At 36.9% G+C, this 27,732-nt stretch overlaps 1 protein-coding gene across 2 annotated transcripts; it reads left to right on the forward strand.

Annotated features, from left to right (window-relative positions):
- Positions 1–181: 181 nt before the first annotated feature.
- On the forward strand, positions 182–27,233 carry LOC100729486 (zinc finger protein 39). 2 transcript variants are annotated; one of them, XM_003477141.5, is made up of 4 exons: positions 182–383; positions 13,646–13,772; positions 20,028–20,120; positions 22,067–27,233. In XM_003477141.5, the coding sequence occupies exons 1-4, from the start codon at positions 381–383 to the stop codon at positions 24,064–24,066; spliced, it is 2,223 nt and encodes a 740-aa protein (XP_003477189.2). In that variant the 5' UTR covers positions 182–380; the 3' UTR covers positions 24,067–27,233. The 2 variants fall into 2 exon arrangements, with proteins under 2 accessions (XP_003477189.2, XP_063088895.1); XM_063232825.1 differs by lacking the exon at positions 20,028–20,120.
- The last annotated feature ends 499 nt before the right edge of the window (positions 27,234–27,732 follow it).

Consider the following 27,732-nt stretch of genomic DNA (forward strand, 5'->3'; position numbering starts at 1 on the left):
TAGATTAGTTTTAGCCAGTTGCCCTGCCTTCAAATTCTCGTACAAGAGAAACATAAAAAACCTGCAGCCAGGAACCTGTCTTTTTTTTTTTTTTTTTCTGCGTTAGGGCTGCTAGCATCTGCTGTCATTCAGGCACAAGGGGGCGGAGCCCAAAGAGTTGCCCAATCAGAAGCAGGGAATGAGACCTGTTCGCTGAGACACACAGCTCGAAAGGTGGGACTTCCACAATGAGGCAGTCCCTCTCGCTTACAGCCCGCCATTTTGGGGTCTGGTGCGCCTGGGGCCGGGAGGTCTAGATCGCTACCTCGCAGCCCTTGTCTCCGGTGACCTGCGGGGGTCGGAGATCCGCTGGGAAGGTGTGGAAATATCGGAAACCGGAAATGGTGAGTTCGCGGCCTGGAGTCTTGAGACCAGCGAGGGAGGCGGCTTGGAACCCGTGGGAACTGGCAGTGGGCCCCCGATATCCGCTCGGGAGTCTGCTGGGTTCGGTGTCCTCTGCACACCTGGGCCCCAGACCCCTCAGGCTGTGGGCTTCCGGGCCCTGGGTTTCCTTTAGCTGCAGACGGCTGCCCTTCGCTTCCCTTCAGTTGTGACAGCTGAGCCCTGCGGATGCCAGGGCCTTGGGTCCCATTCTGGCTGCCACTGCCAGAGTCCCGGGTCCTCTCGGGCTGTGACACTACTCTCGGCCGCTTAGGCTGCGGGTGGGGCTCTCCGTGGCATCGGGAGATTTGTACAAGCTCAGTCCTCCTGCTCCTAGAACGTGGGGATTAGGACTTGTGCCTGGAGTGGGAGAGGTTAGAGCTGAGACACTCAGGGCCCGGCCACACTCCTTCCAGGGAGAACTGGCCGATCCAGAGCTATCGCTGGAGTCTGGTAGCGGAGGGTAGGTAACTCCCTAATGCAGGCAGCAACAGTTGGCACTGGGTGCTGACGGATCCTTTCCAGGGCGAAAATGGGACCTCTTGAGTTTTAATCCCTTTATCTTCCCTGACGCTAGGGGTGACGTCTGTCAGGGTACTTGTGTGATCGCAAAAAGCCACCATTTTGTTTTGTGGCCTTGGGCCTGCCTTTTTCCTTCCTCTCCCAGGCCTAGGTGTGAAGATACAAAGCACAGGGAACTTTAGAGTTGGTTACTTTAGGTATGGCTTTCGTCTTCCCGCTCAGTGTGATGTTAGGTGTTGTGTTTGGTATTCTTTAGCAATTATATGATACATCCATTCTCCAAGTCAGGATTTATGTCCAAGTGGGTCCTAAATTTTCCTATTCATTTGATCTGTTTTCTCTGTTGCCCAGTGTTTAAAAATTTCTCAACAGATTTATGACTTGAAACATGAAAAGGTGATTATTCATTGTGTCAGTAGACTGTTGGAGAGCCAGGAACCCCTTACACTGCTGTGTTTTCAATATTCAACAGTGTCATCCTTAAGATCTGCTTAAACAGTGCTGGAGACTAAACCCATGGCCTTACATATTCTTGCCCTGTGTATTCTCTGAGATGTACTCCTATGCCCAGCATTGTTTGATTAGGTTGTTTAATGCATTTACATTTAATGTTATTCTTGAGATCTTTGAATTATATGAGCCCTTTTGTTGCTCCTAAGGAACCATCCGTATAGAGTAGTATGTTGATTTTATTCATTTTGTGAATTTTTTGGGTCATCACGGCTATGAATTATATTTCATGATATATTTTAGTGTCAGATAATGATAGGTACTGCTGTTGCTCTTATAATTTAGAAATTTCTTGGCTAATTTAATATATATTTATATTTAACCTTGTAGATGAATTTTAGAATTTTTTTAGTACCTTGCATTAAACATTAAGTATATTGAAATTTTGATGGGGTAGTAGTGCAGATTAATTTGAGGAAAAATGGGCTTTGTAGTGACTTTTATAAAAAAATCTACTCATATAATATGTGTAATTGAGAAACTCCCTCACATATGGACTAAGCACTTTCAGTGAGGACAAAAGCCAGTTTTAAAGTAACTCCTTTTCCTATAACATTTGAATAGTTGTGGTTTGCTTTAGGTTCAATAGCTTTTTTTTTTTCCTCACAGGTACTCCAGTTTCCCAGCAGCTTCCATGGGAAAGGGAAATCTTTTTCTGTTTTTCTGCAGTCTCAGAAAAGATACTTAAAATGATCTCTTTAAGAGTTCTGTCTCTAATTCCGCAATTTTAATTATTCAAATCTTTGCCAGGTCTACACTGATTGTTGTAGCTTTATAACATGGCCATATGCTGCAGAATGACATTTTGGCCAGTTATGAACTTCATATATAGAGGTGGCCATAAGGTATGGCCCAGGTCCTTGGAGCCTGTGCTGTCCAGAAATGTGTAAGTAGCATAGTAAAGTGTGGGGATCATCTAAAGATTCATTTCCCAGAATGTATCCTCATGAAAGGGAGGCATGACTGTGTGTATACACACGTTACGATCAGTAACAGATAAATAATACATAATTTACAAATTTACCAGAGCATTTTTATTAATCTTTTAAAAGAACCAGCATTTTCTGATACTCTCAGTGGTTCTGGTGTTTTGTTTTTTTTTCTCTCAGTGGTACTAGGGATTGAACTCACGACCTCACACTTGCACCTGAGCTAAATCCCCAGCCCAATACTCTTAGTGGTATGTTCACTTTCAATATGTTTTAATTTTGCTTTTACTTCTTTTAGAAACTTTGCCTTTTCTGGATTATTGAGACAGATAATTAGTTAGTGAACTCTTTTTTTTTTTTTTTTGTCTTTTTCGTTTTTTATCGGTACCAGGGATCGAAATCACAACCACCTGCTTACACGGCAGGCACTTATGCCGCTGAGCGAAATCCCCAGCCCCAGTTAGTGAACTCTTAATCTGTTTTACTTTACATATTTAAAATTATTTCTTTTTAACTTCATGTGTTAGTGCACCTTGTCTTTTACTTTTTTACACTTTTATTGAGGTATACTGAAATAATCTGCATATATATATGGTATATCTTTTTATCTCATGTACATCAGTGAAACCAGTCTACATAATTAGCATTTTAAGTACACTAAAGTTTTGCCTGGTGGCCTTTTATAGTCTCTCCTGTTTTTCCCCACCAGTGTTTATTTGGTAAGTTTGATTTCATTGAGTTAAAAAAAAATCGACCTCAATATTGTAAAGGTCAATAAATTATCACAGAAGGAATACATCATAAGGCTAACACCTATATAAAGAAATGGAATATTAGTAGTGCCTAGCAAACTTCTTCATGCCCTATTTGTACTAATATACTGCCTATTTTCCCTAGCAGTATCTATTTTTGTGTTCCAACTTGTGATCAGAGCATTCTTGTAGAATTTTCGGTGAATTTGTGTTCTGATTAGGAGTAAAATTGCTGTAGAATTCATATAGAATGCCTGGGAAGTTAACTACCAAACCATTTTCCAGAGTACTCTACTAATTTATTTACATTGTTATCGTCAATGTCTAACAATTCCAGTCAGTTAACATATTTGTGATTATTAATGTTTATTTTGTTGTTGTGATTGTCTTTACATTTCTGATAAGTATGCAATAGTATTTTGAGGCTTTAATTTTAACCTCTCTAATTGGTAGATTAGATTTGTAATAGATTGGTAATTGATTGGTTTATTTTGTTTTATTTTTGTGATTCTGGGGATCCAACACAGATTTGTGGATGCTAAGCAATTGCTCTTCTGCTGAGCTATACCGTCAGCCACATTTATCTTTGTCATGGGAATGACTTCTCTGAAATCTCTCAGCTATTCTTGTGTCTTTTGGGATGTCTTATTTTCTCCTTAGAAATATGTAGTACCCCATATGTTCTGCATTACAAGTCTTTCACTAGAAATGTGCACTGCCATCATGTTATCCTATTCCATGTCTTCACTTAAAATACTATTTTATGAAAAAACTAATTCTTTCATTGTTTTTAGTATTTAAAGAGAAAAAAACAAGACAAAACAGTAAAAGGGTACAAGTAATACAGAATTTCAAAAAAATAAACAGTAAGAAATCACTAGTTAACAGATTACATATTGTCATCTTAGAAAATAGTTGTTCAAGATTAAATAGTTGTTCAAAATTAAAGCATACAAAGTGGACATTCAAACAGTGAGACTGCAAAAACTTGTGTTCAGTGATCCAACAAAAACTTAGTAATATGGTTTTCTATCTTACACGCTTAAATATATATGCAGTTATATCCTTTAGAGCACTTTCTTTTCCTCTCTTTTTTACAATAACAATTACACATTTTGGGTTTTATTACTCCCACAGTTCTTATTACTTTTTTTGGAAGATAGTAGAACCAAATGTGACAAAACAAAGCAGTCAGCCAAAACAAAGAATGGACATAGTACATGATGTAAAAACAGAATACAAGGTAATCAACAATGCCTCTATCATCAGGTATAATAAAATTGAACAAAACAGTACAGAACAAAACCAATAAAACCTAAACATTGGAGACCTTACAGGACTTCAAAAGAAGATAATAGTCAAACCAGAATGGGCATCATAGTGAATCTTATTGCCTTCAAAGTACTTGCCTATACTCTCAAACTTGATACTACCAAACAAAACAGAGAAGAGTAAAATCACTCAATACAAGATGGTGAGAGTAATACAGGGGTTCAAACTGAGTTAATAGGAAAACAAAAAAGTTACTATAATATATCCTGCTATTTTTTAAATTTATTTTTTCCCTTAATTAAAAAAATAATAAAAATTTTATAAAAAGGGAAAAGGATAGATTGAGATAAAAGAGGACATAACATAACAACAGGTTAAAACAAAACAATTCAAGCAACATAGTGTTTCACCACAAGATAACCTGACATAACAGTAGTTACCATAATGTCTCTTTCCATGAAATATTTAAGTATAACTTCATACACGATAGCATCAAACATCAAGACAGTGTGAAACCATTTAAAAGGATGAAAGTATTACAAGGTATTTAGAACCAGCTAACAGAAAATGAACAATGGTTTCTATATTATCTCTTTGCCTATAAAAAATTTTGTTTATATTATCACATATAATAAAATCCAATAAGGTGCAACATGATAAAACCAATGGAGACAGAAGAACAACAGCTTGATGGGAAGAACATCAACAGAAGAACAACAGATGATACTAAATCAGCACTAGTTATTATGATGACTTGTTTTCTTCAAAAGAGGTGTTCATACTATCACAGACAATAAAATCAAACAACCCAGAATAAAACCATTCCAATTAATGAGAACATTATAAGGCTTCAAACCAATATAATGGGGAATCATGATTACCACATACTTTTTTGTATTTGTATCATTCCTTACACTAGGGAAACTATTCGGTATTCATACATGTGAGTGTGCTTTATTTCACTTATGAGTATGGTCTCAAGCTGTGCCCATTTATTTATAAATATCTCAATGTGATCCTTCTTTATAGCTGTGTCTAAAAATACCACAACTTTTTTATCCATTGCGCAGTTAATGGACACTTAGGTTGTTTCCAAGATCTGGCTATTACAATTGTGCTGCTATAAACATAGGTGCACATATATCACTGTGGTATGATGTTTTCAGTTCTGGGAATATGCCTAGAAGTGGAATAGCTGGGTCGAATGGGACTTCAATCCCAGCTTTTTGAGAAATCTCCAGACTGACCTCCACAGTGGTTGCATCAGTCTACACTCCCACCAACAGTGCAGGATAGTTCCTTTTTCCCCACAGCCCTTCCAGCATTTGTTGTTGGTAGTTTTCTTGATCCTGGCCATTCTTTCAGGAGGGAGATGGAATCTCAATGTGGTTTTAATTTGCATTTCTCTAATGAGTAATGAAGATCATTTTTTCATGTATTTATTTGCCATTTGTATTTCTTCATCTGAGAATTGTGTATTCATCTCAGGTGCCCATTTTTGGATTGGACCTTTGAATTTTGGGGGTCTCATTTTTTTTAAAGGAAGTCCTTTGTTTCAGGGACAGTTCACTAAGATTTTTTCCCAATTGTGGGTTTTCTTTTCACTATGCTGGAGATTTCTTTTGACATGCAGAAACTCTTTAATAAGATGTGATCCTGGTTATTAATTCTGGGAAGTTTGAGTCCTGTTCATGAATTCTGTACTTACCCCTATGTCTTCAAGGTTTTTAACCCAATTTGTCATCCAATAGATTTTGTGTTTCTGTTTTAATATTCAGATCTTTGATCCATTTAGATTTTAATTTAGTACATGGTGATAGGCATGGGTCTAGTTTTAGTTTTTAGCATATGGAGAGCCAGTTTTTCCAACACCATTTATTAAAGAGACTGTCCTTCTCCCAGTAAACATGTTTGGCCCCTTTATCAAAGATAAGGTGGTTGAGTGTGTTTGTAGTTGTGGTTGTATCTTCTAATCTATTCCATTGATCTTCGGCTCTGTTTTGGTTCCAGTACCATGTTGATTTTGTTACAGTAGGTTGTAGTATAACTTCAAGTCAGGGATTGTGATGCCTCCTGCCTTGCCTTTGCTACTTAGAACTGTCTTTGCTCTTCTGGGTCTCTTGCTCCAGATGAATTTTAGGAGTGATTTCTCGAGATCTATGAGGTATGTTGATGGTATTTTTATTGGGATTGCATTGAACACTTTTGGGAGAATGGCCATTTTCACAATATTTATTCTTCCTATCCATGAGCAAGGGATGTCTTTCCACTTTCTGAGATCCTCTTTAATTTCTTTTTTCAGTGTATTACAATTTTCCCTGTATAGATCTTTCACTTCTTTTGTGAGAGTAATTCCTAAATATTTCATTTTTTTGGTTGCTAGTGGGAAGGGTGTGGTTTCTCTTATTTCTCTGTCAGTGATTTTGTTCTTAGTGTATAGGAATGCTATTCATTTTTGAGTATTGATTTTGTATCCAGCTACATTGCTGAATTTATTTATTATATTTAAAAAGTGTTTCAATGGAGTTTTGGGGGTCTTCTATGTAGAGTATCATGTCATCTGCAAATAATGGTAATTTAACGTCTTCTTTTCCTATCTTTACCCCTTTTATTTCTCTCTCTTGTCTAATTGCTCTGGCTAGTATTTCCAGTACTATATTAAATCGGAGCAGTGATAAGGGACATCTTTGTCTTGTGCCTGATTTTAAAGTAAAGGCCTTCAATTTTTGATCATTTAGTATGATACTGGCTGTTGGTTTGTCATAGATGGCCTTTATTATATTGAGGTAAAGACCATCTATTCCAATTTTCTGTATGGTTCTTAGCATAAATGAACATTGGACCTTATCAAAAGCTTTTTCTGCATCTATAGAAATGATCATTTCTATAGATGGGATTCTTACTTTTGGTTTTATTGATATGGTGGATTACATTTATTGATTTATATATGTTGAACCATCCCTGCATGCCTGGGATAAATCCTACTTGGTCATGGTATATAATATTCTTGATGATTTGCTGCATCCTATTTGCCAATATTTTATTGAAGATTTTTGCATCTGTGTTCACTATGGAGATTGGTCTGTAGTTCTCTTTTTTTAGTTGGGTCTTTCTCAGGTTTTGGTACCTAGAGTAATATTTGCTTCCAGGAATGACTTAGGAAGGATTGCTTCCCTTTCAATTTCATTGAAGAGTTTGAGGAATGTTGGCATTAAGTCTTCTTTGTACTTCTGATAGAATTCTGCAGTGACTCCGACTGGGCCTGGGCTCTTCTTTGTAGGTTAGGACTTAATTACATTTTCAATTTCATTAATAGAAATTGGGTTATTCAGCAGTTTTACATCTTCTTGACCTAGTTTTAGTACTTCATATGTTTCTAGGAATCTGTCTATTTCTTCTGTGTTATCAAACTTATGATAGTAGAGGTTTTCTAAATAGGTTTTGATGATCTTCTGTATTTCTATGGAGTCTGTAGTGATTTCACCTTTTTCATTTCTTATTGCATGAATTTGTGCTTTTTCTTCCCTTTTTTTTAATAAAGTTGGCTAGGGGCTTATCAATTTTATAAATTCTTTCAAAGAACCAACTCTGATTCATTGGTTCTTTGGATTGTTTTGTTAGTCTCTGTTGCATTGATTTCTGCTCTGATTTTTATAATTTTTTCTCTTCTTTGGCTTTGGGCTTGACTTGCTCTTCTTTTTCTAGATGTTTGAGGTGTAACATCAGGTTATTTATTTGTATTCGTTCTGTTTTCCTGATGTGTGAACTCAGTGCTATAAATTTTCCTTTGAGGACTGTATTCATTGCATCCCACAGATTGTGGTAAGTTTTGTTTGTATTTTCATTTGCTTGTAGGTATTTTTAATTTCTTATTTAATTTCCCTGTGACCTACTGATTACTCAAGAGTGTGTTATTCAGTTTGCATGTGTTTGTGGGATTTTTGCAGAATCTTTTATCATTAATTTCCAATTTCATAGCACTATGATCCAATAACATGTAAGGGATAATTTCAATTCTTGCATTTATTTAAATATGCAACTTAATATATGGTCTGTTTTAGAGAATGAGCCACGTACTGCTGAGAAGAATGTGTATTCTGTTCTGCTTAGATGGAACACTCTGTATATGTCAATGAAGTCCATTTGTTCACAGGTGTGATTCAGTTGTGTTATTTCTTTGCTGCTTTTCTTTTTGGTTGATCTGTCCCTTGGTGTCAATGGTGTGTTAAGGTATCCTGTTATAATTGTTTTACTGCTAATTTGGTTTTTCATTTCTGTTAGTACTTGTTTTATATAACTGGGTGCTCTGGAATTTGGTGTATGTGTATTTAAGATTGTTATCTCTTCCTCTTGAAGTTTTCCCCTAACCAGTATGTGGTGACCTTCTTTATCTCTTTTGATCATTATTGGTTTAAAATTCACATTGCCTGCAAACAGAATAGCTACCCCTGCTTTTTTTTTAGGTACTCGTTCCGTGAAGTATTGTTTTCCATCCTTTGACTTTCAGTCTGTGAGTATCCTTTTGGGTTAGATAGGTTTCTTGTAGACAGCATATGATTGGATTTTGTTTCTTGATCCATTCTGCCAGTCTGTTTCTTTTAATTGGTGCATTGAGACCATTTACATTAATGGTTATAACTGTTTATATGTTGGTTTATTTTTGACATGTTATCTTTCTGCTGTTGCGTCTTTATCTTTCTGTTCTGTTTAATTGTCTGCTTTGCTTCGTGGTTTTTCCCTAAGTGTATCTAAACTGTCTTTCAGTATTCTTTGCAGCATTGGCTTGGTGATCATGAAGTTTTTCAGCTGTTCTTTGTCATAGAAGTATCTTATTTCTCCCATTGATTTTGAAGAACAGCTTTGCAGAATACATCAGTCTATGCTGGAAATCATTTTCCTTTAGGATCTGAAATACTTCACTCCATGCTCTTCTTGACTTTATTGTTTGTGTTGAGAAGTCTGTTATAGTTCTGATAGGCTTTCCTTTATAGGTGATATGTCTTTTTTCTCTGACAGCTTTTAATATTCTATTTTTTTGGTTATGGCTATTTGGAGTTCTGTATACTTCACTGATCCTGATATCAGTTTCCAATCTCATGTTTGCAAAATTTTCAGCTATTACTTCTCTAAATATCCTCTTGACATCCTTTATGTTGTCCCCTTCTTTTTCACTTATCCCTATCAATCTTACGTTGTTTTTCTTTGCATCATCTTGCAGCTGTTGAATTGTTATTTCCTGATTTCTTGTTATTTTTAAAAGATCTTTCCTTTCCTGTTCGCTAGCTGCAATCTTGTCTTCGAGGTCTGAAATTCTATCTTCACTTTCATTGAGGTGGTTTTTACAACTCTCAATGGAAGTTTTGATTTCCTGTATATCTCTTTGCATCTGCTTTTTGTATCGTTTGTTTCTTTTATTGTTCATCTAGGCAGTCTATCTTTTTGTTTAGTTCCTCCAGTTTTTTAACTGTGTCTTCTTTAGATATGTTCAGCATCTCCCATTTCTTTTATGATTTCTTCTTTTATCTAGGAGATTATTTCTAGTTTGAATTCCTTTAAAGCTTCCCGGATTGCTTCTTTATTTCAGTTGATATTATGTCTGATATTTCTGGTGTATGGCATATATATTCTTATGTACATAGCTCCTAAGGTTTTTTCGCATGAGCTGGAGGTTTGAGATTGTAATTTGGTCTTTCGTTTTGTCGTTTTCGTATATTTCTGTGTTTCAAGTGTTATTCCAAGACTTTCCCAGGGCCTGTTGGAAATCCTCTTCTATGCCCTAAGCTCCTGGGACTCTGGGCACTTAGTTCCCTGGATTGAGAAAGGGTCACTGGGGCTGAGGCAGGCTGGCTCAGAGCTGGCCGAGCTTGTCCAGTGCAACAGGAAGCCATGAAATTTGCTGTTCGGTGCCGAGCGAGTATCCCAAACTAGCTGGGCTCAGGGGATATTGCGATGACACTTACCCCAGGCCACCCAGCCTCCGGAACCGATGGCACTGGCAAACCCAGAACTCCAGAGTTGCCAAACCCGGTAGGGAGCGGCGAGACCTGTATAGGCCGGTTCAAGACCGGCTGAGCTGGTCCAGTGCAACAGGAAGCTGCGAAATTCCCTGTCTGGGGCCGAACGAGTGTCCCAAACTAGCTGGGCTCCTGGGATGGTGCGGGGACACGTACCCCAGGCCGCCCAGCCTCTGGAACCAATGGCATTGGTAGGCCCAGAACTCCAGAGTCTGCCAAGCCTGGCAGGGAGCAGTGAGACCTGTACAGGCCAGTTCAAGACCTGCCAAGCTGGTCCAGTGCAACAGGACGCAGTGAAATTCTCTATCCAGGGCTGATTGAGGATCCCAAGCTAGCTGGGCTTGGGGGATGGTGCGTGGAAACTCACTCCAGGCCACCCAGCCTCTTGAACTGATGGCACTCGAATGTGATGTTTTCATTAAGATTGTTACATGAGTTTGCTGATGATATCTTTATGATGGAGTATTAATCGTAGCCTTTTTGTTTGCTTATTCTTTTTTGCTTTCTTCACTCTCTGCCTTCAATACAGAAGATTTTATTCACTTATTTATCTATTTATTTATTTTGAGTGCTGGAGATCAAACCAAAAGCCTTGTGTGTGCAAGGCAAGAGTGCTACCAATGAGTCACATCCTCAGCCTGCGATATTTCTGTTGTTAAGTGTATTTCCAGTTGTTATTTTTTGGTGTTTTTGTTATTAAATGAATGTTCTTGTATATATGAATTTAACATTGTTATTTTAATTGTTTATTAACTTACTGAATTATTTGGAGTAGTTTTGAGATGCAATTACATGCAAATCATAATATTTCTCCTTTTTCATTCTTTTCATTGGGATTGACTAGTACCTCTGTCTAGTGCATCTTTTATACCTCTATCTTTACTCTTTAGCTGCCATCTTGTCTTTGGGATAGGAGACGTACATTTTATCATGTTAAGAAAAGATTCCCTGAATTCTTTTTTTGAAGGCTTTTATTACAGATAGGTAACATTATAAAAAATGCTGTCTTCATGTTTATGTGGATAATTATAGGATTTTTTCATGGCTCTGTGATATAATGAAGTGCACTAATTTCTTAATATTGAACTTTTCTTTATTCCAAGAATAAATATTAAAGTCTATATCTGTTCTCGTGATCTTTTTCTATTCCTCAAACTGAAAATTACTATTTTGTCACATTCCGTACTTGTTTTTATTTTTCTTTCAATCTTGTAGATTCTTTTGAGCTGTTTTTTATCACTGAGATGGTTTCACTGACCATGGAGGTTCTGCTGCTTCTTAATCTTCAGCCTAAATCTTCCTGCTGAGCTCTAGCTCATATATTTTAGTACCTGTTTGGTTTTCCTGCACACTTGATCACAGAAATTTCAAACACTGTGTGTAAGATCGATTTAACTTCTGTCCATTGTGTTCATTGGCATCTCCCCCAATTTTAGATTATAGCACAAGTTTGAACCCGTGCAAACAATTTGGAAGTAGACTTCCATTTTCAACCTAAACACAACCAATTAGTATCAAATTGTAGTCTTGCTTTTTTTTCTCTCTTCCTAGGATAAGTTCCCTATTTTGTGTTTTTAATACTGTGTTGTGGCTGGAGGCCTGAAGAGGTACTTTGGTATCTTAAGGTCCTCAGGAAAAAGAATGCACATGGGACAGACATTAATTCCAAAGGCTGAAAGCAGCAAGAAAGCAGCCTGTGTCCTTACTGTTTAACTCTTTTACACAGGTGGTTATCATATATTTACATTCTTGCATGTTGACTACACTAATACATGTATAGTTGTCTACTGCTGAGTCTTTCTTGTATAACTGTTCCCCAGTCTGTGCCTGTGCTAGACAGTGGTGTTGTGTCCCTAAACCAGGACAGAGGCATCTTTCTCTGCCCCTTAATCTTCAAAGCATGAAGCAGTCTATCTGGAGCAGTGCCTCACATGCTGTATTGCCTAATATAAGCAGTAATGTATTACTTTGGTTTCTTCCCCTTTAAAAGACTCTCTCTTAAATCTTACACCACTCTCCTTTCATAGGATGACTTTCAAATTACTTATCTGTTCAAGTAATTTACCACTTTGTATTGGCCCTTATTATTTACCTTCTGTCTTAGGAAGTGGGTAATATTCTAGATGGGTACTAGAAATTGTTTTGGATTTAGAAAGGAAGTAGAAGCATGCCCATAACTGTAATTTAGAATTTACCTGTAATGGAGGATACTTGAAGATTAAGTTGTTTAAATTAGCTGGTATTTAAATGTAAAAGCACTAGATTATCAGTGATTGAATATGTTTACTGCTTTCATATTTATCTTATCCCAAGAACACACACAACCTGTGATATATTTTTTGTGCTTTCACCACTTCAGTTGTGTCATATTCATGACAACATATTCATGTAGAAGACTGTCATTTCAGCACAACCTGGTAACACAAGCTTTGTTTGTTGTTTGGGTTATTTTGGTACCAGGATCGAACTCATGACCTTCCACTTGCTACGTAGGTGCTGTGCCAGCTGAGCTGTATCTGTGACCCACAGCTCCGTTTTTTTCCTGCCTCATTAGTGCTTTTTTATACATTGAACAGATGTCATAGGTTTTGAATGCATTATTTCCAGTGTGTGTTTATGTTTAAATATTTACACTAGATTGTTAGCTTTTTTTAGAAGCAGAGTGTTTTTTTTATCTTGTTCTTGCTAGGAACGGAATGGTTCTAAGTGTATAAAGCAGAGCTGGGTGTGGTGGTGCATTCCTCTAGTCCTAGCCCTCTGTAAGCTTAGCCAGGAGAATCACTGTGAGTTCAAGGCCAGCCAGAGCTACATGGTGAGCTCAAGGTTATCCTGAACTACTTAGTGTCACTTCTCAAACAAACAGACAAACAAATCTATAAAAGAAGTTCTGTAATAGATTGGTTTTGGGGGAGGGTTGGGTTCTGGGGATTCAACCCCGAACCATTGTATTAACCTACGTCTCCAGCCCTTTTTAAATTTTTCTTTCTAGCGAGGGTCCTTGCTAAGTCACCTGTAGCCCAAATGAGTGCTGGGATTATTTTTGAATACTAAAGAAGTACAGAGGCAGATATTTTTGATTTTTTTTTTCTTTTGTGGAGTACAAATTAAGCTGCATCTTAAAAAAATACATGTGAGACACAGGTTCCTCTAGAAGAGCTAATCTCACATTCCTGTTCTTTTGGCCCAGTGCTGAAGATTTGGGTTGATGAGAAATGTTCCTTTATAGGGCCTGGTGTCATTTGATGATGTGTCTGTGGACTTCACCTGGGAGGAGTGGAAGGACCTCAGTGATGCCCAGAGGAACCTCTACAAAGAAGTGATGCTGGAAACCTACAGTAATCTGGTGGCTTTGGGTGAGTGAACCCCTTCCCCTCATAACTCTTGAGTAGCAGTTACTTTCTTTTTGATTAGTAAATGTAGGAACCTTGTTTGAGTTTTAATGCTATGTATTTTTAGCTGTCACATATCATTTGTGCATTTATAGAGTAGAGCATGGCTTTCAATACATGTATATAAGTATGTTGATTAAATCAGGGTAATCGAAAAGTCTTTTGCATATGTATCACTGGTTTGTACTGGAATCAGTGAAATCCTGTCTACTAGTTTTTTGGAATATTCAAATATTGCTAGTTAAATTATACTGTAGAACATTAGAAGTTCTTGCTCCTATCTAGCTACACCTGTGTATGCATTAACCATCTTCTCTCCATCCTGTCCTCTCCCTACATGTTTCCTAGGAGCCACTAACCGATGTTTTATTCTCTGTTTCTCTGAGATTCAGTTTAACTTGCACACAGAAGTGGAAAATATTGCGGTGTTTGTCTTTCTGTGCCTGGCACTTGCTTCACTTAACATAATGAAAGAATTTGCTTCAAATGAAAGAATTTTCCTTGTTTTTAAAAAATGGCTCAGTAATATTTCCATGGGTATACACACCACATTTTATTTTGTTTTGTTTTGTTTGGTACCAGGAATTGAACTCAGGACCTTGCACTTGCCAGACAGGTGCTGTGCCACTGAGCTATACCTCTGGCCCCTTACCATATTTTCTTTATCCATTTATCAGTTGATGGACACCTAGGTTATTTTACAGCATGGATTTTGTAAATAGTGCTACAGTAAATGTGAAAGTACAGATTTCTCTTCAAAACACAGGATTAATTTCCTTTGAGTGAATATATATATGGGATAACTGTTCTGGTTCTTTTGTCCTATATTTTATAGTGGCTATATATTTTACATGTCTACCAATAGTGCAGGAAAGCATTGAATTCTTTGCCTCCTTGCCAGCATTTGTTTTCATTTTGATGATAACTACCCTCATGGCAATGCAATATGTCATGGGTTTGATTTACTTTTCCTTAGTGATTAGGGACATTAAACAGTTGTTTATATAATTCAAGGAAGTCTATATGTCTTCTTTTGAAAACGGTTAATAGACGATTTGTATTTCCCCAATTAATAACTGAGCTCTTGTATCAACTGGAGATGATGGTGCTAACTGTCCGATGACTTATGTTACCCAGTAAAAGAAGACTCGTGACGTGAGGAGAGGCTTATGACCACTCAGTTTATTAAAGGAGCACAGTGTCTTAAATACAGTGACGTTCTATACTAATTGAGAACAAAAGGCATTTATGAAAAAGAAATTCAAAAGATAGTTCAAGGAAAGTATATGTTTCATTTGAGATGATGGTGTTGGGGATAGCTGAGCTGATAGTATTAGGGACAGCATAGGAAACAGTACAGAAAACATTTCCCATAGCCTGTAGCTGGAAAGCCATGGCCTTCCACCAACTTGTGCTATGTTCTATCTTCAGAGTCTTACTAACAGCTGACTCTTTAGGAGACCCATCAGGACAGGCTACATTACAGTCTAGAAGTAAAGTGTGTTATATACACATTTTCAGGGCTGACTCCCACACCATTTGCCCAGGGTCTTTTTAGGGGGCAGAGTACAGAGGATCGAACTCATGACCTCATGTTTGCCGGGCAGGTGCTGTGCCACTGAGCTAAATCCTTGGCTTTTTTGTTTTTCGTTTGTCTTGATCTGGCTAGTACTAGTGATTGAACCCAGGGCCTTGTTCATGATAGTTAATCACTCTACCAGTGAACTACACTCTTAGCTCTTTTTATTTTTGAGATATACTTGCTACATTGTCTAGACTGCTCTTTTTTCTTCTCCAATTTTTTTATTTAAAGAAAGAAAAGAAAAAAAATAGAAAAAAGTAGAGTAATACACAATTCCCCCCAAAAATTAACATCATAAAATCAACTAGTTGATACATTACATATTGTCATCCTAAAAATAGTTGTCAAAGTTACAAAATCAAAGCATAAAAAGTGGCTAGACACTCAAACATTGATAGTGAGAACTCTTCTGTTCATTGATCTGACAGAAATTTAGTAATATGGTCATCTATCTTACACACTATACATACTGTTATATCCTTTATAGCACTTTCCTTCCTTTTCACTTTTACAACATCTATTATACTTTGTGGATCCCATTATTCTGTCATTTTTTAATTTTTTTTTATACTAGAGAGACAATATTTACTAATGTGAGTCTTGTTTATTTCACTAATGAAGATATTCTCAAGTTGCCTCCATTTACCTATAAAGGCCTCAAGATCATCCTTTTTATAGCTGAGTAGTATTCCATTGTGTGAAAATACATTTTTTTTTCATCCACTCTGTGGTTGATGGATATTTTGGTTGTTTCACAAATTGTGCTGCTATGAACATGGCTGCACATATATCACTGTGACATGACCTTTTCAATTTTTCTGGAAAATACCCAGGAGGGGAATAGCTGGATTGAATGGAATTTCCAATTCTAGTTTTTTGAGAAATCTCCATCCTGATTTCCATAATGGCTGCACCAGTCTGCATTCCCACCAACAGTGAAGAAGTGTTCCTTTTCCTCCCCACATCTTCGCCAACATTTGTTATCAGTTGATTTCTTGATGGTGGCCCGTCTTTCTGGGGTGAGATGAAATCTCAGTGCTGTTTTCATTTGCATTTCTTGAATGACCAGTGATAGTGAATATTTCTTCATATATTTATTTGCCATTTGTATATCTTCATCTGAGAACTGTGTGTTGATCTCCAAATGCCCATTTTTGGAGAGGGTCTTTGAATTTGGGGGACTTGATATCTTTCAATTCTTTATATGTTCTGGATATAAGTCCTTTGTCTGAGGGATTGTTGGCTAAAATATCTAGACTGTTCTTAAACTTCAATTTTCCTGCCTTAGGCTCCCTGGCAGCTAGGATTACACATGTGTACCTCCATGTCCAGCTTGCTGTTTTTAATTGAGTTATTTTTCTGTTAGAGTTGAGCTCCTTATATATTCAGAATATTGATCTCTTATTTGATAAATAGCTTATAAATATTTTCTCCCCCTCTGTATAGACTTTTCCATTTATTGATTGTTGGCTATTGGGTGCATGGAGCAAGAGCTGGGTCCTCTGGAGTAAGCAGAGGAACCTCACTGGGTCACATGTTGCAAAGCTGATTTGGGCTACTTAGTGGTGGCTCTGGGTATGCAGAAAGAAACACGGTAAAAGGCCTTTAGTGTGAATATGGCCTTGAGGTGGACCACATATCTTCAAAGCACTTCACCTGGCAGGACAGGCAGAGTAGATTTTAGCATTCATATGAGTAGCAAGGGGTACAAAAGGCCCAGGTGCAGCTCGCCACTCTTCCCATCCCTGCTGGACTGCAGTATCAGAGGTCCTGGAAGGACACTGTACCAACCCACACTTTGGTCAAGGAGTATTTACAACAACTAGTACTACTATTTCTCTTTTTCCTCCTCTTCCTCTTCTTTCTCTTCTTTTTCTTCCTCTTCCTCCTCCCTCCTCTCTTCTCCTTCGGTCCTCCTCATTTCCCTCCCTTCTCCCTGTTGCCTCCCCCATTCCTTATCCTTTGTGTTTCTTTCTTACATCTATTTAATTACATTATTTTTATTCATTAATTGAACTCTAAAACAGGCAAAAAGAACAAGAGATTTTAAAAGTTTAGTTAAAGAAATTGAAAAATGGAAGGTACAGACTGGTGTTGGTTACCTGTAGACTCTATTTAAACAAGGCCTTGAGAAGACCCAACCTGATTGGATAAAAAGAACCCTGTAAGCCCAACCCTGATTGAAAAACCCTCCTAGTGAGCAGTGACTACTTAGAGAACAAAAGGACAGTGCCACACCCCCATACCAAGAGTACATCCAGTAGATTTCTACTTACTTTCTCAAGTTGCCTCCATTTACCTATAAAGGCCTTAAGATCATCCTTTTTTTATAGCAGAGAAAGTGTGCATTCCTAAAAGTAAGCTTTCATGAATTTTTTTTGACAAACCCCCCGTGTTTCAGCACAGTGTGTATGAACACAGGTAGGCAAAACCAAAACAAAACAACAAAACAAAGCCCACACACACATGAAAATACTGAAGTTATATTACTTTCATGAGGTGTTATGAACCCACTGATTATTTTATTTTGTTTTATTGCTATCCTTTTTTGTCTTATTCCATGAATACCTCTGTTGAGTTATTTTTCCTTTGTCCTGTTGTCTTTAAAATATTGTTTCTAACTAGGACTTCATAGGCTGCAAATTGAACAAGGCACAGATGTGCTGCAAGGGACCAGACAGAGACTCATTCTCTACCTGTTCAGTGGCTGGCTGAATAAAGAGAACATCCCTGTCTTAGGACACAGCATTGATCAAAGCAGCAGATACAAGAGTACTTAAAGAGTACTTTTCACGATATCACAGCTATTTTAACTTTAGAACACTTGGCTAAGTATTAGACTTCAAATATTAAGGTGTTTCATGCAGTCTTTGGATGTTGTAGAATTCTGGATTCTGTTTTCTATATAAAGAATTACTTTTTTCTTTATCATTTAGAAGTACTACAATTCCTTTATCTGAATGATATGCTATCTTATATTTACTGTAATAGAATATTTTCTTTTTAAGTGCATGTTAATGATAAATAATGAAAGGGATTATTTTAGGAAATCTTAACCAGTTTCAGTCTCATTATTTCCCTCTGCCATTCCCTCCTCCAGCTTGTCCTTGACCCTGTCTCTGAAAGTCTTATCTCCTGCCCTTTTTCCTTAAATGTTTATTTATTAACTTATATTTTAGATTTCTCATATAAAAGAAAATGTGATATTTGACATTCATAATCTGGCTAACTTCACTTAACATATTGGTTTCTAGTTCCATTGATTTTCCTGCAGATAAAATGATACTATTTTTCTGTATGGCTGTAATGCTCTATTGTATGTATATACTATGTTTTCTTTATTCAGCTGTTGACTGGCATCTAGACTGTTTCCATAGCATAGTTGTTATGAATTGCACTGATATAATAAACATGGGCATGGATGTATACATTTAGTATGTATGTAGTCCTGAATTCTTTCAAGAATATGCTCAAGACTGGTATAGCTAAGTCTAGATCAGTCATACTTTTGATGTTTAGTCTTTTGAGGAATTTCCATACCCTATTGTCATAGTTTTTGTATTAGTTTACATTTCTACCAACAGTGTGATTTGATTAATTTTCAGGCTTATGTTTATTATTTTTTTTTTCTACTGGTTTTCTAGGGGTCCTGCTTTTCTAGGATCTCAAGAAGCAGCATTAGTTTATTTGGACTTGTTCTATTTGTCTAATGTAGGCACTCGTACTATAAACTTTCCTTTTAGAATTGGCTTTCATTTGTGCCACAGAGGCTCTGTAGTGCCTCAAATATATTTGCACGTTGGTGCACAAATGCTTCTAAGAGACAGAATGAGAACCAAAATTGATATGTACCAAATTGTTTTTCCTGGAATTGGTACTGAGTCAGGAAGCAATTGACCCTGACAAGTTCAAGCTTGTATATCCAGTACCAAACAATTGAGTACTAAGAGAAAAGTTTTTTTTTTTTAACCAAAATAACATTGAGTACCAAATTTGATGGGATTCAAAGCATTTGGGTACCATAGTATGACTGTATCATTTGTTTCTAGAAGTACTAATTTCTCCCTTGATGTTTTTAGTGGCCCATTGATTAAAAGTATATTATTCAACTTAATGTGCTTTGTGTAGTTGCTGTGGCTTTTGCTGATTTTTTTCCTTTCATTCCATTTTGATGTGATAAAGTGTAAGAAGTTATTTTCAGTTTTGGTATACATTGAGACTTGTTTTACAGTATAGAAGGTAGTATATTTTGGAGACCATCCATGATATCCTAGAATAGAATGCATTCTAATGATATTGAGTGTAACATTCTGTAGACTAAAATTGAGTGTTTTATTGACTTACTGAGGTTTTCATTTCTAGGATTTCTGATTGGTTATTGTCTACATTTTCTGTTGTTCTACTGACACCATCTTTCACATCTTGCATTGTCTTCTTTAATTCAGACAGCTGATTTGTAACTTATTTGAGCCCATTTATTATTCTAGTAATTGCTTCATCTATCTGTCTTTTTTTAACCTCATTTATCATTTTATCTATCAGTTTTTATAATTCTTCATCTAATTTGATGCATTTCATTATCTGTGTGATCATCCTTTTGGGATTTATTTATGTCTCATATTATTTCCTATGAGCAGGACACTGCAGTATCAAACCTGATGTGATCTTCAAGTTGGAGCAAGGATCTGGGCCATGTGTGTTAGGAGAAGCCCTAAGGCAGTGCCTACCAGGTCAGTTGATACACACTGGGCAGGGATATTAGCCCAGAAGAGCTGTTTGCACTATTTTTCCTCATGTACCAGAGGCTGGTATTGTTACTTTATAGGCTTGCCTTCTACAGCTTAGAAGAAAGGCTTTCATGTATAAATCTTATTTCCTTTTTTTTGTTGTTCATGTATATTTTGTTAGATTTGTCAAAAAGCCAACTCTTATATGGATATTACACATTTTTCTTCAATCCTTTCTCTGAGTTCTTGGACCTTCCATGTTCATATACTAATTTTTACCTCTCAGGTAAATGTGTTCTTTCAACATTTGCGTTTTGATTACCTCACAGACCCTGGTAAAATCACCAGCGTGAGGATTAATATATACTAATTATACAATGCATTTTGTTGAAAGATAATGTAGAACCAACTTACAGTGCTGAGTTGTTAGATGAAAGTCACAAAGAATGTTTTATTAGGATAAGATAAAGAATAGGATATGGCATTTTATTTTAGGAATGATTTCTAATGTGTAGCCTGCATTATAAAAATTGTTTAGTAAAAATTTTTAGAAAATGATACATTGTTATTTTTAATACATTAACTAAATTACATATTTTATGTGTGACCCAGGACAACTTCCTTTTGCTTAGAAATTGTGATGTGGGGGGAAGTGAGCCACAAATTGGACAGATTTAGAAGGGGGAAGCAGTTTTTAAGATGATGATTTTAATTTTCAGATGTACATATTTCTAAATATAGCATATATACACAGGTGAATATAAAATCAAGAGTCATAAATGATCATGAGTATAATGGAGATACAAATTGGAAAATTAGAAGCCTAATGTGAATATTTAAATCATAGTTATTTAAGCAGTCACTAGGAAATTGATAAGAAAACAAGAAAGGAATCACAGTATGAAGCCCAGGATATGACAGCATCAGAATTTAAGCAAATAAAAGGAGTACCTAGCAATATGTGCATGGAGAGGGTGGGGATTCTGAACTTGTAGGCCAGTCAGAAGATCTTGGGTAAGAGGGACAAGTGAACAAAGGATTTCATGTTATAGGGCTGTAATTTCTCTTCAGGAATGAAATTCATAGTTAGGTTGTATACTTTTTTATGTGAAAGACATTGAGAAATGATGGATTGCATAAGAAACCTATTTTCTATCCGAGTACAAGAAAGTTGAACTTGTTAATACCAAAGTCATCTGAAACAGCTGTTCTTAAGCAGGCATACATGTGCCAGGAACCATGGGAATTTGTCCAAGAAGTATCCAGAAAAATATATTACAACAATAGTATGTACATTTTAATGGCAGAACCAAGTAATTTAGTCTAACAGGAAGATAGTCTTAGCTTTTTGAACCTTTATGGTTCTGAGAATCATAAGTTTAATTAGATTAAGGATTTGGAGGAAGTTTGTCTTCTTGTGTGGGAAGAAAGATAATTTACACTTAGGGAAAAGTGAAAAAAAAACAGATATAAATACATTTCTTAAATTGTATTTCTGCTAAGAGTGAAGTCAACCAAGACTGAATATTACAAATAATGAATCCAAGCAAACTTTGCCATTATAAATCTGAAAGACAAGCAAACTAGGATGAGATTATACAAACAGTTGTTTTAAGAAAGCAGTGTGGGAAAAGTATAGAGAAAACATCACAGATAAGAATCATGTGGAAACCTACAGTTAGGCATTAGGTGAATATCCTAACTACCTCCCCATACCTCCCTTCTACATACCTCCCCATAATTCAGAATAATAAAAACAATGTGATATGATTTGATATTGTAGTCTTTTAATATAATTTCTTGGATTTGTTGGGTATGAAATGTACACATCATAAATCAAATTAATTTGAGATCTTATGTCATTAGGATGTGGCAGTTCTTTACTGTTGTTTGAATTCCATAAGAAATACTTACGTTTCATGGAGTTTACTATTTTTATATCATTTTAGATGTCCAGAAATTAACTAGTCATATTCAGACAGCCCATGAAAATCAAGAGAAGCATTTTTGGCAAGTTATAACCACATCATCTGAGGAGAAGGTTGAAATGGGAAAACCATTTAATGTGAACTCAAACTATATTTCAGTTTTGAATGTAAAGAACAGAAACTATGCAAAAGTGAAGCCTGAGGAACTTAATATATGGCAAAGTGTGTTTCTCCCTGATGATCCACATGAGATGCAGACTGGAGAGGAGCCTTTTGATCTTACTGTAACTGGCAATTCCTTCCGACTTCCTGAAGATCTTAATCTGCAAAATAAAGTTCAAAGTGTGCAAAAGCATTTTCAATATTGTGGACAAGGGAAACCCTTAAACATGAAAGCAGTATTGACACATAAAAGGATTCACGTGGGAGAGGCTTTCAATAAATTCAATGAATATGGGAAAGACTTTGAAAAGGTAGCATTAATTTCTGAAGAGATGACTCAAGTAAGGGAGAAATCAGTTGAATATAATGTTTGTCATGCAGCATTATATAAAAGGGCTAAACTCATTAACTGTGAGAAAATACAAAAAGGACAGAAGTATTATGAATGTAGTGACTTGGGAGAATCTTTCATTAGCAAATTATATGTTGAAAAATACCAGAGAACACATGAAGAGGAAGAGACCTATAGATGTAATGAACATGAGAGGTTCTTCTGTCAAAAAACGCATCACAGAATCAACAGAGAAGCAAAACTCTATGAAGATTATGAATGTGGAAAAAACTTTAACCAGAAGCAAAACTTTAGCAGGCGCCAGAAAAGTCACACAAATGAGAAGCCATATGAATGTAATATGTGTGAAAAAGCCTTTTACCGGAAGTCACACCTCAACAGGCATCAGAGAATTCATACTGGTGAGAAACCTTATGAATGTGAAGAATGTAGGAAAACTTTCTACCATAAATCATCTCTTATTATACATCAGAGAACACATACAGGTGAGAAGCCTTATGACTGTACAAAATGTAAGAAAGCTTTCTACTGTAAATCAGACCTTACAATACATCAGAGAACTCACACAGGTGAGAAACCATATGAATGTGAAGAATGTAGGAAAACTTTTTACTCTAAGTCACACCTCACAATACATCAGGGCATTCATACAGGTGGCAAACCATATGCATGTGAAGAGTGCAGGAAAACATTCAACCGTAAGTCTAACCTCACTGTACATAAGAGAACTCATACAGGTGAGAAACCCTATGCATGTAATATATGTGGAAAATCCTTTTACCGGAAGTCACACCTTAGTACACACCAGGGAACACACAGAGGTGAGAAACCATATGAATGTAAAGAGTGTAAAAAAACATTCAATCATAAGGCAGCCCTCACTGTACATCAGGGAACACACACAGGAAACAAACCATATGCATGTGGAGAATGCAAAAAAACTTTCCTCCATAAGTCATCTCTCACTGTGCATCAGAGAAGTCACACAGGTAACAAACCTTTTGCATGCGAAGAATGTAGTAAGGCTTTCTACTGTAAGTCACACCTCACTGTACACCAGAGAACTCATACAGGTGAGAAGCCCTATGAATGTCAAGAATGTGAGAAATCGTTTCACCAGAAGTCATATCTCAGCAGGCATCTGCTAACACATGAAACAGAAAAACGATTTGAATGTAAACAATGTGGAAAAACTTTCTACCATAAAGCATCCCTCATTATACATCAGAGAACTCACACAGGTGAGAAACCATATGAATGTCAGCAGTGTGAAAAAGCATTTCACAAGAAATCAAACCTCACCAGGCATCAGATAACTCATGAAAGTGAGAAACAATTAGAAAGTAAAAAATGTAAGAAAGCTTTTTTCCATAAGTCATCCTTCATTGTACATCAGAGGACTCATAGAAGAAATCCTGTGAATATAATCAATGTGAGAAATTTACTGGAAGCCAACCCAACAGAACATCAGAGAATTGACACAGAAGACAACCTGAAAATACAATGAATATGAGTTTTTTGTGAGAAGGCACATTCACTGGCATCAAGGAGCATACATGCAGTAGTCTTCTGTAGCAGAGACTGGCTATATGTCTTTCAAGATTTATTTTCTATGGGATACACAGCTTGCATTTTTTAGCTTCTGGTACTGTGTTTTGAACCATATACTGAAACTATACAGTAGAATGTGGATACTTCATGCCTAGCCCCCACAAAGTCTATTACATTCTTGTTTTTTCTCCTTGGATCCTTACATATACTTTGGGCCTGAAACAAATTTGGCTACCGAGGCTGGTGTTGAGAGCCATAGGTCACTGTGTTTAAGAAAAACAGTTGATCCGAAAGGGCAGACTTCTTACCTTTATCCCTATAAATTCCCGTGTAGTTCATGAGTGAAAAGTACTCTTGCACGATTGTGTTTTTTCTGTTTGTATTATAGTGTAAACCTACAATGGCTAATTCACTTTGTAAGCTTTCGGATGTTTCCTGTCCTTTGGTACTGCAGAATTTACACAAGAGAGACCTAACACCTTTCATTTTCAAGTTAATTTATGGAAAACAAATGCATGTGTTGACAAATTGTAGCAAATGGCGAATAGGTTTGGTAGGCAGGAAAATGTCATTGAACAATTTGAATAAAGCTGATATTCATAAATTTGTTTCCCAACAAAACTTCAAATTATGTTAGATATTAATTATGAAGGAAGGATAACTGTCAATTCAGATAATATAAATGTTGAGTTTTAAAATGGAAATTTTAGTATTGGAAATCATTTAAAAATATTTCATTATATACCAGTATATCAATATGAATGATAGTATTTTCTGTTAAGAATACACTGGACATACGTGATTGGTGCTGTTGGGGGGGCCATTGCTATTGCCACCTAGTAGAGGCCAGACATGCATGCAGGTTCAACTGCCTACAGTGCACAAAATATCCCATAAAATTGTAGTGTTTTGTATTAACATACTTTCCCTGTTGGGACCCAGTATAACTGTGCAGAGCATATGTATAATTTTTGTAATATGGGTTGAGAGTACACCTCAATGGTAGAGTATATGCTTACCATGCATGAGGACCCATTTTTAATCCTCAGCATAAACAAGTCAAATAAATATTGGTTTAAATGCCATTATAGACTATTTATATTTTGTTATATACTGTCTAAGATATATACTATGTTTTGCTTCCTTTTTGCCAAATATTTGTAAATGTGTATGGACATTGTCATAAGAAATGTCTTGTAAGGAGTAAAGATTTCTTGTAATGTATAAACTTAACAATCATTGATATGAAATATACAAATCTGGCATGTAATTGTTCATTGCTGAAATCTGAGCTAATTTATTCAACAGTGAATGTCCTTAATGAAAAGCAGTCCCTAAAAGAATATTTCCCTTTTTATCCTGTTTGACACTTTTGAATAGGACCGCAGAATAGGTATCATACTGTAGACTGAATGCTGTCTAACTGGTAAGTATATATATTTCTCTTTCCTATGATAGAGCACTGTGACTGTACCTCCCCAGTAATGTACCTCCCCAGTAAATTGACAGCATCCAGTGACTTCAGATCAGACCTCACTGGGGTTCCCTTTCTTTACATGAAAAGAGAGCATATTAATGGACCCTGACACAAAGCATTATTATAATCAGTAAATTAGTGTTTTGGATAGTACCTGGCATGCGGTAAGCTGCTACAATGATGGCCATTATCACAGTTGACGAAATTGCTCTTAATTAGTAGGCTGCAACAGAATGTTATTTGGCAGCACAACAGTCATTTCACTTTTTATCTATATTGATTTGATCTTGTCTCCCAATTCTACAGTTATTCATTGTTTTATCATGACTGAGTTTTTAAATAATTACTTGTTATATTAGTCTTTAGTAGTTGTTTTGGACTGAGCCAGTGAGCCACTTCTGTACATTGATACACTAAGGATTTTATTACATGACTGGGAATGTTGCTGCAAAGAAAGAGACATGAAAGAGATGGCTCTTCTGCTGCGAGATACTGGTCTTTGTGGATGTGTCTTCTGGTTCCATGTGTCACAGGTACCACATTGGCAAGGCAAAAAGTTGTAGAACAGAATATATGTGTTGTATTAAAATCTCCAACTCAGGAGCCTTTGTTTGGAAGGTCATTAAAGAGAGTATCAGGTTTCTATTTGTCAATTTGTCCATAAAGCCAAGACCACCATCTTAACTGTAAGATAACATTCCAGTTTCTGTGAGTTATGAGGTCTCTTCCACCTGCACTATTACCACCAGAGGGAGCTCCACTAATCCTAGTGTCTGGCAGTTCATCTCAGAATTGCTAATTGCAAGGTAAAAATTTTAACTATCAGTTTGTACACTAATTCACAAGGAAAAAACCGTTAGCTTTAAACATTTCATAGAAAAAATAGGCCAGAACATATCTTTATTAATCAAGAGTTGATTATAAGTTTTTGTTTTGTTTTGGTACCAGGAATTGAATTTGGGATCTTGCACTTGTCAGGCAGGCGTTTATGTCACTGAGCTATGTGCCCAGCCAAGAGGATTAAAGTAAAAATATTTTTCTTAGAGGCATAACCAAATACATAACTCATTCTTTTTTTGTTGCTGAGACGAAATGCCTGGCAATCACAAGTTAAAGGTGGAAACTTTTACTTCAGCTCACAGTGTAGTGGTTGTAGTCCATAGTTGGCTGGCTTCAGTGCAGGGCAGCATGGAAGAGCATCACAGGTGAAACAGTCTATGGTAGTAGAGCTGCCAGGAAGCAGCAAGCAGCCTGCTTGTTTCTGCCCCTTTACAGTCTGTCCATGCTACAAGCCTGTTGATTGGTGCCATCCACAGCCATAGTGGGGTTTCCATTATCCACGCCCAAAACTGCTCAACCAACTTAAATCACATCCCTGTAATTTGCATTCCAAAAAAAACTACCTGAGGGCTTGGCGTGTTGACATCTGGATTCAACCCGTAAGAGATAAGAGAGTGGTTAATCTTAGTTTTATAGAAGTTGTAAATATATTCGTAATAACTCAGCTTAGGCTACAGTTAAAATTAGTAACTTAAAGTGTGTAATCATTGTGGGAAATGACTGTTCATTAGTTAGAATGTGAATGATGTCCAGGAAATAAAAATAATAAAAGTTAAAACCAGATCAGTACACTAAATGGCATAGAATCATCAGTAGCCAGTGTGTAGCATTAAAGCAGAATGTCCCAAATATATTGTCACTGCCTGGGAATGGTTGGGGAGGAACATGAAGCAAGGGAACCTGATGATGCCCGCCTGCACAGTTCTGGGCACCGTGGCCCACGTTCCCCAGTCTTGACCTGCCCCCAACACCACACCCTGCACCACCAGGGCAGAACACCACGACACAGAGACTCCCCCAACAACCTCCGACAACCCCAGTGATGTCACCCACCCACCAACCAGCCGGGCAAAGCAAACGCAGCCTCCCCTTTCTTCCCTTGTCCTCCTGACTCTGTGCCACTCCCCCAAAAAGGAGGGTAAGGGGAGAGAGCGAGGCCAGGGGAGTGGGGGAAAAGAGGCAAGCTGGAGGAGGAGGTGGAGGAGCAGGAGCAGGAAAGCCGAGGGAATGAAGGAGGAGAGAGAGCCAGTGAGGGGGAATGCGCCCCACAGCAGTGGCGGTGGAGGTGGGGGGTAGACAAGGGTG

The sequence above is a fragment of the Cavia porcellus genome, unplaced genomic scaffold (assembly GCF_034190915.1).
Source record: "Cavia porcellus strain 051 isolate PalLab524CR breed Dunkin Hartley unplaced genomic scaffold, mCavPor4.1 scaffold_21, whole genome shotgun sequence".
Taxonomy (NCBI): domain Eukaryota; kingdom Metazoa; phylum Chordata; class Mammalia; order Rodentia; family Caviidae; genus Cavia; species Cavia porcellus.

What these genes read in the sequence shown, in the direction of transcription:
- LOC100729486 (XM_003477141.5), top strand. An exon ending in CAGTAATCTGGTGGCTTTGG is followed by an intron (nt 13,773 to 20,027) that starts GTGAGTGAACCC and finishes TCCTATGAGCAG; the next exon opens with GACACTGCAGTATCAAACCT. An exon ending in CCTAAGGCAGTGCCTACCAG is followed by an intron (nt 20,121 to 22,066) that starts GTCAGTTGATAC and finishes ATATCATTTTAG; the next exon opens with ATGTCCAGAAATTAACTAGT.